We start from the raw sequence: 16,024 nt of genomic DNA, 5'->3' as shown, positions 1-16,024 counted from the left end.
TGTGATTAGTCTTACAAGTAGTTTACTGTTTTGCTTGTTAGGTGCAGCCTCCAAATACTTATCATCCACTCTTGGCTTAGCTACAAATCACATTCTTTGCCTGTGTTTTGAACAAGAATTACTTGATGCAAATGCGATGGAGTTCACAGCTGCTTTGTTTTACTTTAGGTAATTTTTAGCTAGTTGGCATTTCAGACTGAAGCACAAACCAGGGGAAGGTGTATTTCATTTGTCTTTATTACACTGAGTGCTACATTTTTTTCTGTTTTGTCAAAAATCACAAGATCGGGAGATGTCCAGTTCTGTGTAATAATGGCCAGGTTTTTCCTCTACCCAAGGAAGGCTAGGGAGACTTCCCTGCTTTGTCTTCCATCAGTGTGTAACACTGTGTGGCGCCCTTGTTCAAATAACTTCTGTTTTGCTTGCTTTCTGTTAACTGTCAGTGAGGGGTTGACATGTAAAGGTTTTCCAAAATAGGACGTGTTTCTAAATGAGCTAATTGGAAAAATTCTCAAGGTTTATTAAGAAACTCAATCTTTAAATTCAAGCTGGCTCATACAGAATGATGTTCTGGAAAGGGTGTTTGCTTGATATCTATTCTCAAGATTTTGTTTGAGCAGGTATGGATGATTTTCTTTTGTCACATGGGTATATCCTTTTCCAGACAACTGAGGATGAACAGCAGTCACTACGGAAAAAATACAGTATTCTGCATTTCCATGCAGAAATTAATGCCTTGGTGGTTTTTGAACTTTGGTGCAGGCTGAAGTAAGAAGAGCCCAAGTGAATTGAAGGATGGTCAATAGGGATGATCTGCTAGTAGATCTGAGAAATTCTTTGCTCACAAAAATCTGATTCTGACTTCTCTAAGGGATTTGTGTGAAGGGGAAACTGTTGTATATACCTGAGGAAATGGCATAGGACAAATTCTTCAGGACATGCTCAAAACCAACTGTTTTAGTTCATACCATACCTACTTCGACCACTGTCTAGCTTTGGTTCCTTGTGCTGTGCTAAAGTGACTTTACCTAATGTAAACCACAAAACTGCATCATTCTGAACCAGCTGCTTATGACAGTCATCCCACACAAATGACACTGCACGTAAGGAGTGCAGCTTTGGCTTTGCTTCAGAGAGATTTTTGTTTTGTGGGGCCTTAGAAAATCACTTGGCTTTAATAATGAATTAGAGTTTTGTGTGGTATCTCTGCTGATGTTTGAAAAGATGATTTGCCACCTTGTATTTCTGTTCTTGTTGGATCAGGATGCAGGAAAGCTCTGGAGCTTTAGCACTCAGATGATGAACATTCCTACTTTGAAGAAGCACAAAACTTTTCAGTCTTTCCTTTAAACTACTTTGACTAGTATTGTGATGGTAGTTGCTCTGTTTTCCATGTTATTAAAGTTTAATAGTAAAGGTTGTTGAGGGAGCAGAGGATGAGTGTCCATAGCTATCTGCTGCTGTTACAAAAACTCCTTGTGATTACTTCATATTACTCACCTACTCTCTTTCTTGGTGTATCCTTAAGAATTGAGGCTGAAGCCTTGTGCTTTCACAACCAGCGAATAACACAAGAAGGAGGAAAAAACCCACTATAAAACAACAACAAACAACAGGACAAACTAGAGGAAGTGTACTATAATAAAATTTATTTGTTTTTATTTACTATTCCACCCTGCAGGTAACCATTTCTGACAAGTATTGAAATTTGAAATTATTACCCACATCAGACTGGGAGCCACCAAATGTTTAGAGGCTACAAATCAGTCAATTACTACCATCGTGCCTCAGTATGAGGTAGTAACTTCAGTTTCCTGCTTTGAAAAGAATACCAGAGAAAAATTAAAGCTTTTTTTTTTTTTTTTTTTTTTTTTTTTTTTGCTGGTGCATAATTTGAGTCAGCTATACCAGAATAACACAACCTGAGCTTTATCTGTTTAGTGTTACAAGTGAGGCTAAGACCTAGTGAATTAAAGCTGTTGTACTAATTTGAGTATAATGGTGTAGTGTGCTCTGAGGCACTTTTTCTCCCCAAGAACTATGTACTGGAAAGTCTGACTTGGATGTGTTTTTTCTAGGTATGATTTAACTGACTTTTAGGGCCCTTATCTCCTCTATCATGTGGAAAGAATTAACCTCTTTTTTGGTGGGAGCCTTAAAACTTGCTGTAGAACAGTCCCCAGCAGTGGCTGCACCTGTAACAGATCTTTGTTTTCAGCTGCAGGACAAGCCACTGGCAACTCAGTATTTCTGGTGGTAGGCTCACCTGATTTCAACTCCGCAGCCAACGGAAACCTAAACCGTATGGTTGTTGGTTTTTTTTCTGTTGTTGGGAGGGGGAAGTTGTTTGTTTTGGTTGGGTTTTTTTTGATGGATAGGCACTGCATGTCTGGCAAACAGTTTCTTGGAAAACCAGGGCATTCTCAGCAAGCTGGGAGGTGAAACCACACTTAGGAGGTCAGGCTGTTCATATTATTATGCAAGGACTGATGCGTGAGGTTGTGGGTGGGCAGGATGTTTGTGGGATGGTGAAGAGAGCAGGGTGTGAGGATGGCTACAGTGTCATATGTAACATAGAAAGGTGAATGGACTGTGGAGCTCTAGAAGGTGGCTTAATATTTAAATATGCTGGCTTAATTATTTTTGGTTTGTTCTGCTATCACTTGAAAAGGAATGCTTTACATGTCATCCAAGGTAGTATAACTGGAAAACACTTTTTATATTTACAGTTCTTCCCGCTTCTCTCTCACATTTTGCTTTTTACTAACCAGTGCTTTTAGAAAAAGAATGCTGGAACAGCATTTTCAGTCAAAATCAGATAGATAGGCACACTTGAATGTGAAACAATGTTCCATGGAGATAAGTGTTTATCTGCTCTGTGTATATAGCAACAGCATATTTCTGACTGTGAGGACAGGTATGCACATGTCTTCATAGTTGTAAATACACTGCATTTATGGCATTAGGTAACTTTCCCCTGCTTTTAACAAAATCCAGGGTGTGATTTGATTTGCATGTATGTGGCAGTTGGTCAAATCTGAAAGTCTGTTGAAGTCCATTGCATTATGCAGAGGGCAAAATAGCCCATGAAACAGAGTAGCAAAACAAGCATTGTGATCCAGAAAAAGTATGTGGAAGAAAGTCTTCTTAGCTTTGAGTGGTAAATTTTACTTCCATGCCATTACTGCTGTTAAAGCACCTTTTTCCCCAGCTTTGCCATTCTCATCCTCAGAGCTGCAAAAATAAACAAATAAAGCCATTGCATTTTAAGTCTTTCTTTCTATTTCTGAAGCAAAATCTCCTTATTTAGAAAAATTAAGAATACACATACCTCCAGTGGTTAATCCAGCAGAATAAGCATTGTTTTAGTGTTATAGAAAGAAATCAGTAGAAGGTGTTAGTTCTGGTAATTTTGCAATGAAGTGAGTATATTAAGAAATTACTACATAATTACTATTTAAAAATTACCACAGCAATCTTCTGTTTTGTCTCTGTTACTATCACTAACACATTACACAGAGTTGGTTTTGCCCTTGACAGGATGCTGACAAATTAAAAGGATGCATGAATAATTAAACAAACTCTTTGTTTAAACTGAACTCCTCAGTGGGAGCTGTAACTGTTTGGAAACCTTTTCCTTTTCTGTGATGCTCAGAGAAAACTTTCCTCTCTTGCTGGTGTTGTGAGTCAGAGTGGGAATTAGTCATGTTCCTGATTTGATCTGCTGCAGTAACAGTACCTGGATAAACATTAGTATGGCTATTGTCTGTAACTGGGTATAACATGGGTAAGTTTGAAAGGGACAGCGCAAGGCCAATGATTTCATGTCAAGGTTATTTTTAGAACAGCAATATAATGCTGTTGTTTGATATGTAAAAGCCTCCCCCCCAGCACATTGTTGATCTGAGAATGCAATGGGAATAATCTCCATCACTCTGACCTGTTAGTTTGAAGAGTCACCAAAAATAGCATGTCTCATTCCTGCACCCTGCATATGTCCCTCTGCTGAGGCATGAGGGGTCAAAGCAGCTGTTTACTTGATTTACACATGTCAGCAAGTGTCCAACTCAAGTTATGTTTTGAATGCTGAAGTTGATGCAAATCATAGAAGCATCTGAGTGTAACTTTATATCATAGAGCCACTGATGTTAACCTTAGCTCCTACAAAGACACTGTGTACTTTTTACAGGCTGAGGAATTCTGAAGGATTCAAACCCTGGTCATGGTTTCAGAGCAGTTTGATTCCTCCCTAACAGCTCATAGTCTGTTTTTGTCTTGCTCTATACATTACAGAAACAGATGGTGTGCATGAATCTTCATTAAAAAGGATTTTTATATTTTATTAATCACAAATGGACCTGTCTCCATTGTGTTTTTTGAAGGTTGCAAAGCTTCCAGTGGTAGGAAAAAAATAGCTCATCTAGACTAGCTAGCTGCCAAAAGCCTTGGACCTTTGTGTCCCATGAGAGCATGTTTCACACTGTCAGTAGGTTTTGCTGCTTATTCAGCTTTCTTTTTGCATTTCCTTATTCATTTTACTATGTCTAGCCTTTGTTCCCTCCCAAGTACTTTTAATTTCCCTAATGAGTATTGCATCTTCAAAACACTTGCACTTGAATTAATTTACCTGAAATTTAAAAAAGAAAATAAGCTCTAATAATGCAAATCTGAGTGTACCAATTATAGCATTGTCGTCCTTTTCTCTGTATGGTTTTCCAGAGTGCACGTATTTGAGGTATTGGTGGGAGAAGGAAAATTGCTGTGATATGGAGAGAGGTATGTCCTACATATTTGTAAAATTGTGGGCATGAAAAGCTTCTAATGTAATCTGATATGTCTCAATATAGATTGGCACGTGGAACAATGCCTCTGCTTCCTTGGCCATTGCTAACTAATTCAGTAACTTGTTCTGAAGGTTCATTTCTTTCCTAAAGAAAAATTGTTACATAAGGGGACATCATTCTGGTCTGTCCTGTTCTTCTTTGCTTTTCATTGTCTTTCAGAGTCCTCAGTGCTTGTTTAATGTTTAAATGCTGCAAGTGCTTTCTAAAGCTTTTGCTTCTGAGAGGATTAGTTTTCTGCTTTACTGTTTGTTTTAGTAATGAATGATGAGCTACCAAAAATAACTGACGCCACTCTTTTCTCTAGTGGTGTTTAGGGTGAACCTGCTAGGGTGGGCATCAGTGACTACTTTGAAAACAATATATTTCTCTGAGAAACAGTTCTGTATAATACATTGTTCTGGATCGAGAGGCCTTCCTGGTTTTGTTTCCCTTTTAGAAATCTCAGTAGGATTATAGGGCTGCTTGGGAAAGATTGAGTCACTTCCTGGCTTTTTCCACTGATCAAAAATGTCCCAGGGAGTGGCAATAAATAAGTGGAGGGCTAAAGAAGAATATGGCTTAGATCCAAATTCTACTAGGCATGAATACTTGGGGACAGTGCTGACTGGAGGAATTCTTGAGGCAATTGCCAAACAGCTTGTAATTTAACTGGGATCCATGTTTCCCAACTGGCCATTTGCTTATTGGTGGAATAGTTATAAGTAAATGGCTGAGAACAAATACAGATCTACAGGACAGATTCTCAAAAATCTTTGCTGTATTTGCACTTGGTCCCCTTTCCTAAAAGTCGGTGTTTGTTTTCCACTAACCTCAAATGAGAGAACCCAGATTGTTTGGGAAGTGTCTGAGTGAAAGGGAAAAATGTAGAAATGTCAGATGCTTCTCCAGGGACACAAAAATAAGTGGGGGTTGGTATGGATAGAGGTGCTCAGCTACCATCCCATGGCCTCTCTATGGCCCACCTGAATGGTGCTGCCAGCTTGTAGCTACTACTTGGACAAGTCTTTCCCAGATACGTTCGGAGGCACCCCCTCAGCAGGCTGTAGGATGAATGACCTTTTTCGGTAGAAACCTGCTGGTGGATGGGTGAGTGTCCCTTCTGCATTATTCTACACTTATGTGATGGGGGAATTAAAGGACCATCTCCAAAATATAATGGGCTGGAACAGCTTCTGGAATGGTTTATCTTCCCTGTGCTAACTACTTCTGCTTCCTGTTGCTTGGATAAGAGCTGCTGGCAGCAGCTCTTGGTACTGGAGGACACAGGAAAGGACACAGATGGCAGGATGGGTGCTTGAGGAAAACAAAGGCCCTCTTAAGTAATGGAAAAAATGTAGTGGCCTTATTGATCAGAAAGGATGAGCAGCACTGCTGGAACATTTTTGAATGTGTGCATGATTCCATGATGTTGCTATTCCTAAAAGCTGAGAGCCTTGCTTGCTGAAAAGCTTTTCCCAATAAGCTGCTAATGATGCAAAAATACTTGAAAGTTCTTACACGATCTGAAGATCATCCCCTCTCCTGGCTTTACATGTAGTATAAAGAATTACTGGGCTGTCAGTTAAGCTTTAGGCAGGGTCCAAACTTTCATTTTTGCTGCAAATTGTCTGGAGGGAAGAGAATGTGGGATCGGGACCCCTGATCTTCCTGTAATTCAACCACAGTGTTCTTTCCTTCAAGTGGAATGTGACTACTGTCTGAAATCTGCTGCTCTGTAACTATACTTCATTGGAGTTTAATTGTATGCATTAAAGCACAACATACTCATAAGGAAGAGTTTTCTATGTTTCTGGAAGATTTTGCTATTGCTTTCAAACTTTATTATAAAACTTTATAGTAAGAAATAGATACTGTATGTCTTAATAGAATAAAAAAAAGTATTCAAAAATAACTCTGTGCACTATTCTACTAACCATGTGTAGTGATGAAAACTGCTTCATTATTTCCAGAGCCATAAAAATATCCAACTCAAATTAATGAAAACATGTTAAAACTTGCATAAACACTATCAAGACTATGTTGGCAATGTTGATTCCTTATAAATACAAAGTAAAGCTGGTTATTACACAGTCTTTCTTATTTAAGGGGTAACTTGGATTATCTAGGAAGTAGATGGAATTTTCAGGCAGAAAAACATGCCAGTAAGGAAGGGGGGATTGTTAAGTAGCAATGCTGTTAGTTACCTGCAAGAAATGGGAACTAATTCTGCTAGTTTTGGTAGCATTAATGGTTGAAAGAGAACCACTTTTAGTCTTTGAGGTATACAGGAATGGGATTTCTGCGATTAGTTTATTTTCCACATTTTGATATGATAGCTAGTGGATTGCTAAAGACAAAATAATTCAATGGATCCAAAATTAGATTGGTATTTGTTAACAAACAAGAGCAAAGAAATTATTATTAATAGCCTATTAGTCTGAAACAATCCATACAATATAAGAAGTGACAGAGTTGCCAGCAGATAAGAGCAATATCAATTTGCTACATGAGCAAACAGCAGTGACATGATTTTCCTGTTCTGTTACCTGTTAGCGAGGGATCTTCTGTACCATCTCCAGACATCTGGCTGTGAAGATGAGCATGGTGTGTTGGTGAGCTTAGGCACTCCTCTTGTTCTTGCAGGGAGATGGAATTTTTGTGAGGTAACTTGTTCAGCCTTGCACCCAGGCTGCTTGCAGCGTTTGTCTGTTGGGCTTCTGTGGTTTTCCTGTTTGGTGGCTGATAAACTTGACTATAATGGCCTATAGGATGATATGCTGGTTTCTCAGATTTGCTGTCATCTTCATCATCGTCATCAATGATAACTAGTTCTGCACGGATAACCCCATCATATCGAGACAACTCCTGGTTTGCTTCTGCATTGTCATCATCCACGAGCTGATAACCCATGAAAACCATTGTTACAGGTTCAGATTCATCCACGTAACAAGGGACAGCCTGGACAATGTTGTATCGAACGTCTTCCTCATCTTGAGGTGCAGGGGATGCTTCATTAGGATGACAGGGATTTAAAAACCTTGTCTCACTATGTCTTTCCCTTGTATTCTGGTAAGGTTTTAATTCCTCATGTGCAGAATTTCTTTCTTCCTTATGAATCATCCTGTTTTCAGGATTAGTGTGCACTTTCTTCTCTGTATGGGAAATTACTGGAGAGGGGGACTTTGGTTGTATTACATTTGGAAGATCGAGGCCATTCTCTTTCTTTTGATGTATAAAGGGCTCTGTTTTGGGGGAGAACTCTGACTGATGATTGCTAAATCCATTTATCTCTCTCTTTTCAGTGCCTTCCAGATTTGGTCCAGGGACTAGTTTGTCTTTCTGAGGAGTAACTGGCCTGCAGAATTTGTTGGCAAAGACAGGTTCATGGTATTCTGTGGGAGACTGTGAATTTTTTTCAGTTGCCTGCCGTAGCAGGTCTTCCACTTCAACAGGAGCAAGTTCATCCATCCCATTTTCTGTTGTGCTCCCATTTGAGGACACTGCATAGACTGACTTTCTGCCATCATCATAGACTTTAATTCCTGTCTCTTTAAACTCCTTTGAGGGAAGAGGTATTGTTGATAACACAGTGTTTTCACCTGTCTTCATGTCTTTTTCAACCTTAATTTCCATGGCAAACAATGCTGTTGAAAGAAACAAGTGCTTAAACTGGTAATGCAGTAGCTGCAAGAACTACAGTTCTGACAGTGATAGAACAACTGTCAGAATGAATTATTAAATATGTGAAATTATCACATACACGAACAATGTATTAGATTCTCATTTTGAGTGTCCCCTTTTATCCTGTGGAAAAATACATTTTCTTTCTGTGAGGAGAAATCAGCTGTTGAGGAGACAGTTTTGATTACTGGATAGACTGAGAAATCCAGATTTAACCTTGGCCTCAGGCATTATGCTGGGCAATAGCAGCTGAAGAGCTCAATGTACTGTGATGCCAGAGAGTCTTGGGCACTCTGAAGGGTTAGAGGCTTTCTAGTAGTTGGGAAATAACCAGAATACTGCTGGCTGCCCAACAGCTGTAAGTGCAGATAGAAAATGTGAAATGAATGATATGAAGGGAGTCTATATTAAGTTATGACAGGCAGAGGAATGAAGTGCTGGAAAGAAGTGTCAGTGTGAAAGGAGTTACTCTCAGTGGTACATACCTCACGCCACTGTCTCACCTCTCAGTTTTGATGACATGACTGGTAACACAGCTTAAATGAGAACAAATGTCTCATAGCCATAATGTCTATTCTTTGCTTAAAGTGTACTAGATTCAATATAGAGGAGGCTTTTGTATGTATTGACATCTTCTGGAGTTACTAATAAGCAGTACCTTTTCTCTTTTCTTCATCATCCATGTCAGCATGTGCTGTACTTCTCAGTGCAGAAGGTCTGAAATACTTGGGAAGGTCAGGGATGCTGGCATATATGTAGTCTGCTGCCTCTGAGTAAAGAAGATCCACAGATCCACAAAGCATTAGTGTGTTTTAACTTACTTCTGCGAGAACCTTTTAAAAAATATTCTTTTGACTAAACGTACCTTTTTCAAATCCAGCTTTTTCAGTCTTCACAGACTAGGTGGGAAAGAGAACCATTAGCAATATATGTGATAGTTACTTTTAAGTAACAGACTCTTAACTAGACAGTGCTTTGGTTTCCCTGATAGTTTTAAGCTTTTGTGTGCACAGCTTCATACAGAGAAGGGACTTAAAGTGAAATGTGCTCAGTTGGAGCATGGAGAGTGAGAAAGTGACATTTCTGTGGTCTTTTGCCAATATGATTCCAAGTCACACAAGGAAGGACAAAAATATGATGAAGTATTAAAACAGTGACCTAGCCTCCCATTGTGGCCCAATGTGGTTGGTGTCAAAGATTTTTTATTTTTAAAGGTCCTACTTTGCCTTTCCAATTTTATTTATCTCCCTATGTATCTCCAGAGAAGGTGTGTGTGTATGTAAGAACAGCTGGAGAACTGAAGTTTAGTTTCAACGCTGTACTTTTTGAGACTGTTTAAGATGATTTAAAAACATTAAAATTACTATTTGACAAAAACTAACAGCTGATAACATTGACATGCATCATAATCTCTGTCAGGGACTTAGTGGAGAGCATGATGTGGTTTAGCTGGGCACATCACCTGAAGGAGTGTGAACCTGGTCTCTACCTGGTGTGTCTGCCTCTGGCTGAGATGCAAACTTGCTGGGTGTCAGTGGCAGTGCTGTTTTTAGATATGTGCTGTAGATGAGTTAAGATAGGAATTGCTCCCTCACCCCCATAAATAAGCGAATGGAGGCAAATGGGCACTTAAACAATGTAACATCTTGACCCCTCTCGTGTTTGAATTGCTGTAACTTCAGACAAAGCTCATGACCACTCATGGGATCCAGCTACTTCCTCTCTCCCTGGATATGATAATGACTGAATAATAAATTCTGTTTCTGGAATAATATAGCACTAACCTTTATTATGTCTTCTGTTGTTTTCTCAACAGACTTCAGTTTCTTTAAAATTGCTTCTTCCTTAGCTGAGACTTCCATTTCTTGTCTTTCCAGAGCCTCAATTTCCTTCTCCAGTCTGCAATCACAGTTGCATTTGATTTAATACCAGGCAGAGAACAACATTGTAGAGGTGATGCATTGGGAATATGGACATTAGTAGGGCTGGTTCTACTTACCTTGACAAACTTTGTTCTTATATGAGATCAGCTTATAATTTCACACACACTGAGAAAGAAGTGTGAAACAGTATTTTCATTTAAAAAGAACAAAACTCAAACCCAACAACAAACAAAGCATTCCACATGGAAACATGAACTGTTTTGCTGATGGGTTTTGACTTGGCTGGTGGGTTAGCTATTTTCTTTTATAAACCTTTCTTATTATGTGAAAGGAATACTGAGGTTCAGGGGTCAAAATATGTTTTGGGCTATTGACACCTGCTGCAGGTTTGTATGTTACACCTCCCTTCCCTGCCCTTCTTATGTGTTAAGTCTATGTTGTATGGTTTCTTTCATGCTAAGGCTGAGTACAATGGTTAGGGTATCTTTTTTCATGATCAGAGGTTTTATTTTCTTAGTGCATGACAAACACTTCTAGACAGAAAGGTTCAAGATAAAAAATTGAATCACTGTGTCAGAGAGGGAGAAAGTTATATTCCTGGTTGTCTGGGTATAATGCACACTGCTAAAGTAAAGTATGTTGGTCAAATTTTTCTCAGCTGAGTAAGGCAGTGACTTAAGCAGGTGTTCTCTTTCCTATTTTTTATTCTTTCCAGTCAAGGCTACTCTTTTCTGTATAAGTGCATATTTGTTGGGTTTTAGATGGAATTTGCCTTATTAGCTGAGTAGTTGGGAAGTCAATTTTCCATGAAGATCTAGAATCCAGCACCAGATTTAACTCTGAAGTGGAACTTGAACTGAATGTCTTATTCTGTAGATTAATGCTGTATAACTTGTCTCCTGGTTCTTTTTAAAAGAACTTCTTTTAACTTTAAGAAAAAAAAAAGAGGAAATTTCAAAAGCTTCCATATTTGAGTGAGCTATGCCTTCTATTTTCTTTTAATCCATGCTGTAAATCAGTGACTGTAGACATAATGCAGCTGCAACTGATAACCATGTTTTGCTGAGAGCAGTCAGAATAGTTACAAGTAGATGATTTGAGACCGTTACAGATCATCAGAGAAGTGTTTGCCTATAACCACTAGAGAAAGAAGTGTTTTACGTTTGTATTTTGACGACACTGCTGTGTACTAGGATTCATAATAGTACCCAAAGTCACCATGAATGATTAAAGTCTGCCATCCCTTTAAAGTAATCAGACTAGAAAAGCTGTATGCAAGTTGACAAGTAAGCATTATTGATTTCCTTCTGTGTGGCTGAGGAATCTGAATTACCATTATGGCTCTGGCACTAGTTAAACTCAGATATGTAGAGCTAGGTGGACTTTTATTTGTTGGTGACAATGTCCTCTTTTTTGATATTCAAAGGTATCACAGACCTCAGAATGGATATACGAATAAAACCCATCATGATGAAAATTAAAGCTAAAAACAAGTATATTTAAAAGCTGCTCATACTTTGGGCTTGAGCTCTGCAAAATGGCCCTGGCACCCTGATCAAAGGTACTGATTAGAGGGCTAAAATATGAAAATTTTTACAAGGCGGATGAATATTTTTGGAACTATAGAAGAAAGTATTGATAATGTGCCATGTTTTTGCACTTCTTATGGAAGAGTCTTTGTTTAATGTATGAAGATGTTTTATTTTTAGATGAGATGTGATCACAATATTATCATAATTTCAAAATCATTAAAAACTCAAAGATGCATAATGAGATGAAAAATCATTAACTTATGCTGTGGATTTATTTCAGTCTTGGCTCTAAACACTCCCAGACACACAGGTGTAAGAAGAGAAGGAAAAATTAGGGAGATACTTGAAAAAAGGGAGGTGGAGAAAAAGAGAAAAAAAACCCCAAATAAATCCAAGATTATAAACTACATGTATTTACCTGGGTGATCAAGAAACAAATTACAGTTTATATATGTTCTTACACCCATACCAACACCCACTTTATATGGTAATTAAGAGATCTAATTCAGTGCTCAGTGAGTTTAGAAAAAAATTCTCATACCCATGTAATGGGAATTGCATCTAGACTCTTAAGTATCTCTTTTGCATTTATACTTGCCAAAACAGATTTTATGGTCCAATTTCAGAGCATATTGTGAGTGTGAATACTGGAACTTGTGGAAAGGAAACTTCTTAAGAGATGCAATTTGTATAATTCAAGGAAATTGAAGCCCTTATTACATCATGCAGTTGATAAGTTAGGCCAGGATCTTTCTGGTGTGTTTAAATGTTTAGAAACTTCTAAGTCAATGACGTTTTAATGGAATTATGACAGTTTGTTTTGAAAGGGTCTAGCACTATTCTAGCAATTATATGGCCTTTTGTACAGCACTGCCTTTTTTTGGAGAGAAATGGAAGTATGACATAGCTACTGTATTAAATCAATCCTTTGAATATTTGTCTTTTTTTCAAGTAGCACTGATTATTTGAGAGAGGAAAATAAGTAGCATAGAGGTGTGGATCAGAAAAGAAGCCTTAGAAGTCAAGACACTCAATGAAAGGTTTCTCTGCCAAAGTAGTAGCTGCATTAAGAATATCTATGGAGATTGTCTGGATGCTGCTGGCCACCAGCTGATCTACTGGAGTTAGCATCACTGCCACCCCAGGAAAAAAAAAATAAATGGCTTGAGAATGAAAAGCAGATAGGAAGATACTACCCTGAGGAATTCTAGACTGAGGGGAAAAGGCAGTTTAGCAAGTCCTCACATGTTTTGAGGTGAGTCAAATGCTTTAGCAGCTCTGTAGTATAGCCTGAGTCCCCTTTCATGTATCACATTACATATTCAGTACACAGACATCATGATTTCATTACATCACTGTGCAAAGGAATAGACCTTAGTGGTTTGGCATTTTTAAATATATTGTTTAGCAACTAATTCCACCAAGAATGAGTGTTATTAGCTGAAGGTAACTGAGAAAACAGGACTCTTAATTCTTCATTCAGCTTGTACCCTGACCAAGGATGTGCTCACTTGATTCACTGAAGCTTCTAACATGTAAAGAGGGTAAATAGGATAGATAATGTAAATGCAATTTTTTGTCTGTAACCAAAGCATTCAGCCATTTGTCTCCAAGGTGGCTCAGGCTGCTGCTATTCACTGTTTTGTCATTGATACCAAGAATGGAACTTCTCCATTTTATAAAAAATAAAGCTCAAATCTGAACTTACCAGCAGACATACACCAGCTCAATTTGACACCCAAGTAAACAATGTTTCAAAACAGAGGTCCCACTTAGGAAGGTGATTGCAAGGCCCACTACTGTAAATAATCTACCAACAATTGCAATTGTCCTCTCAGCAGAAAGAAAAGAATCTTGTCTAAAGGTAATAAAAAAGTCATTATAGTGAATCATAATTTTTTTAACTGACAATAAAACACGCACAGAATGATCAACAGAATCAACTCAATGTCTCTGAATCAAGTGAGTTTTAATAGTCAGATGCTTTGAAGAAAGAATTCTATTGAGCCTCTCAGTTTGTCATTTCTACTGTATGATGTGTCTACATGATCAGTTTAGCAATGTTTGATTTACAGGGCAGGCCATAGGTCAGACAGGCTGAGCTTTGGTGATAGCTATGGCGTAGCAAAAGCACTGTGCAAGAAATGTATGATGCATATTTTATATTTATTAGTGGACTTTATTCCCAGGTTTCTGTATCACTGCTGGCTGGTTTGAAACTGGCCTGGGTGTGTATAAGCAAGTTGTAATGCTGTTTGGAAGGCAATGTCGATGTTTTTCTAGATGCCTTTGCTAAAAACCTATTAGGGAGTGGTAGGAAATTTAATTTATAGCAAAAGACGCGTGAATAAACCTGCCTCAATTCTTAGCTCATGCTTTGCTCACAGTCAATGGACTTTGAATCTAATATTTCCTCTCACTGTTAGAAAAGGGCTGAAGTTCTGGTGGTCTGATGAAGAAATGCTTGCTCAGCACCTTTTCCTTATTGCTCCTCAGCCCTTTCTAGCCCTAGATGCTGTTGTTTTCTGGCACTCGCACTGTCATATGGACCCCTCTTGTATGCTTTCAAAATTACAGTCTCCTGGGATGTTTTCAGGGCATGCTGTCTACCTCCTACCTCTGCAACAGTGAATCCTACAGAGGTCTGTAAAAAGATGTTCTGTAGTGAAAAGTGCTATTGAAGTCAGCATAATTATAGGGCAAACTAGCACTAGGCTGCTACCTGTCAGCCAGGAGAATTATTATCTGTGTCAGAGATGGAGGAAGGAGGGAAGAGGATGGGAGATCACCAGAGAAGGTAATCTTGGTGACAGCTCTGCCAAAAGAATGTGTGTAGGAGGACAGTGGAAGAAAAGTAGAGAGGAAAATGCTATTGAATTGAAATAGAGGAAGCCTTGAAAAAGGATGATGAAACTTTCCAGAATCTAAAGGAACAGAAACATTTCATCTTTTCTGTGGATGCTAAGGGGTAGTACTAGTCAGTATGCCTGGACCCAGGGAAGGAGCTAACTGTGTGCACAGCTCTGTGGTATTTGAGAAGGGCTAACTAGAGCTAATAGGCACCTGGAACCGTGTCCATGGTAAATAAAAATCTTTTATGAGACTGTCTCTGCAGTTAAATGCCAGTCCTGTGTGATAGGGAAGCACTAGGCAATGAGATTTGTAGAAAAGTCTCTAATGAAAGGTTGAAAAAGACCTTTGCTATAGCAGGTTTCTGGGACTAAATTGGATACAAACACATAGAAAACTGAAGTTAAGTGTTACTAATGGGGCTAGGGCGCCTGTGCTGTTATAGTGAAAGACAGGTGTTAAAGGCTGTGCCAGGACCCAGTGAAAGTGAAGAGCTTTCAAAATTTATTGTTATTTTGAAGTTCTGATTCAACAATTTCTATCTCAGAGCAAGCCCCATGTGTTGTGGCTTACTGAATACAGTATGGAAAGGATATCTGGAATTAGAGAAACTAATATAACTAATACAGTTATATTGCAATTTATTTCAATTTATGCTATAGAAAATTGCATTCTTTGATTGTATTCTTTGTATTCTGACTAGAAAACATGAGAAGAATTGCTTTACTCTGCAGATGCTTAGCACTTGTTGACATTTTCATCTTTTACAAAATAAGGTAAGACTTTAAAGATGGGACTATTTTAACCCAGACACAAGCACAGGGGTACTTCCCTACCTGAAAATATCTTGTTCCAGCTCATGAGTCCGTTGTTGGTCCTCCTGATTCTGCTTTTGCATTTCTTCTTCTTCTTTTGGAGTCATAGAACTAAAGCCATCCAAGAGCCATTTTTCTCGCAACACCTTTTTCTGATGGGGAAAAATAGACAAGTAAGTGAATGAAAGTTAGGGTATTTAACCATTTCCTGTATTTGTCTTGATGCCACAGATGTGATCCACAGCATCATGATCTATCCAGCATAAGGCAATGTGACTGCAGTGAGTGTCGCTGGAAGAGAAATACTAAGCAACTTCTGTGTTTTTGGATTGACTTAAAAGCAAAATCTTTAGGAATAATGTCCCTTTTTATTTGTTCATCCAACAAAAATGTAGAGTATGTCAGCTGCTCTCCGTAACAGATTAGTATTGGTAAGTGGA

General features: G+C 38.5%; 1 protein-coding gene across 2 annotated transcripts in view; it reads right to left on the bottom strand.

The window, feature by feature from the left end:
• Window positions 1–1,627: 1,627 nt before the first annotated feature.
• The window catches only part of PALMD (palmdelphin), a 45,979-nt gene continuing 31,582 nt past the window's right edge, over window positions 1,628–16,024 (bottom strand). For both annotated transcript variants that reach the window (XM_066325259.1, XM_066325260.1), the window contains exons 4-9: window positions 15,606–15,736; window positions 10,289–10,403; window positions 9,370–9,403; window positions 9,163–9,273; window positions 7,370–8,467; window positions 1,628–3,234 (exon numbers count right to left, since the gene is read on the bottom strand). In XM_066325259.1, the coding sequence (XP_066181356.1) occupies window positions 3,191–3,234; window positions 7,370–8,467; window positions 9,163–9,273; window positions 9,370–9,403; window positions 10,289–10,403; window positions 15,606–15,736 (1,533 nt within the window). In that variant the 3' untranslated portion in view covers window positions 1,628–3,190. The remainder of the gene's footprint in view (window positions 3,235–7,369; window positions 8,468–9,162; window positions 9,274–9,369; window positions 9,404–10,288; window positions 10,404–15,605; window positions 15,737–16,024) is intronic.

The sequence above is a fragment of the Sylvia atricapilla genome, chromosome 9 (genome assembly GCF_009819655.1).
Source record: "Sylvia atricapilla isolate bSylAtr1 chromosome 9, bSylAtr1.pri, whole genome shotgun sequence".
Taxonomy (NCBI): domain Eukaryota; kingdom Metazoa; phylum Chordata; class Aves; order Passeriformes; family Sylviidae; genus Sylvia; species Sylvia atricapilla.
The sequence above is the reverse complement of the archived record's forward strand: the minus strand, read 5'-3'. Positions and strand labels throughout refer to the sequence as shown.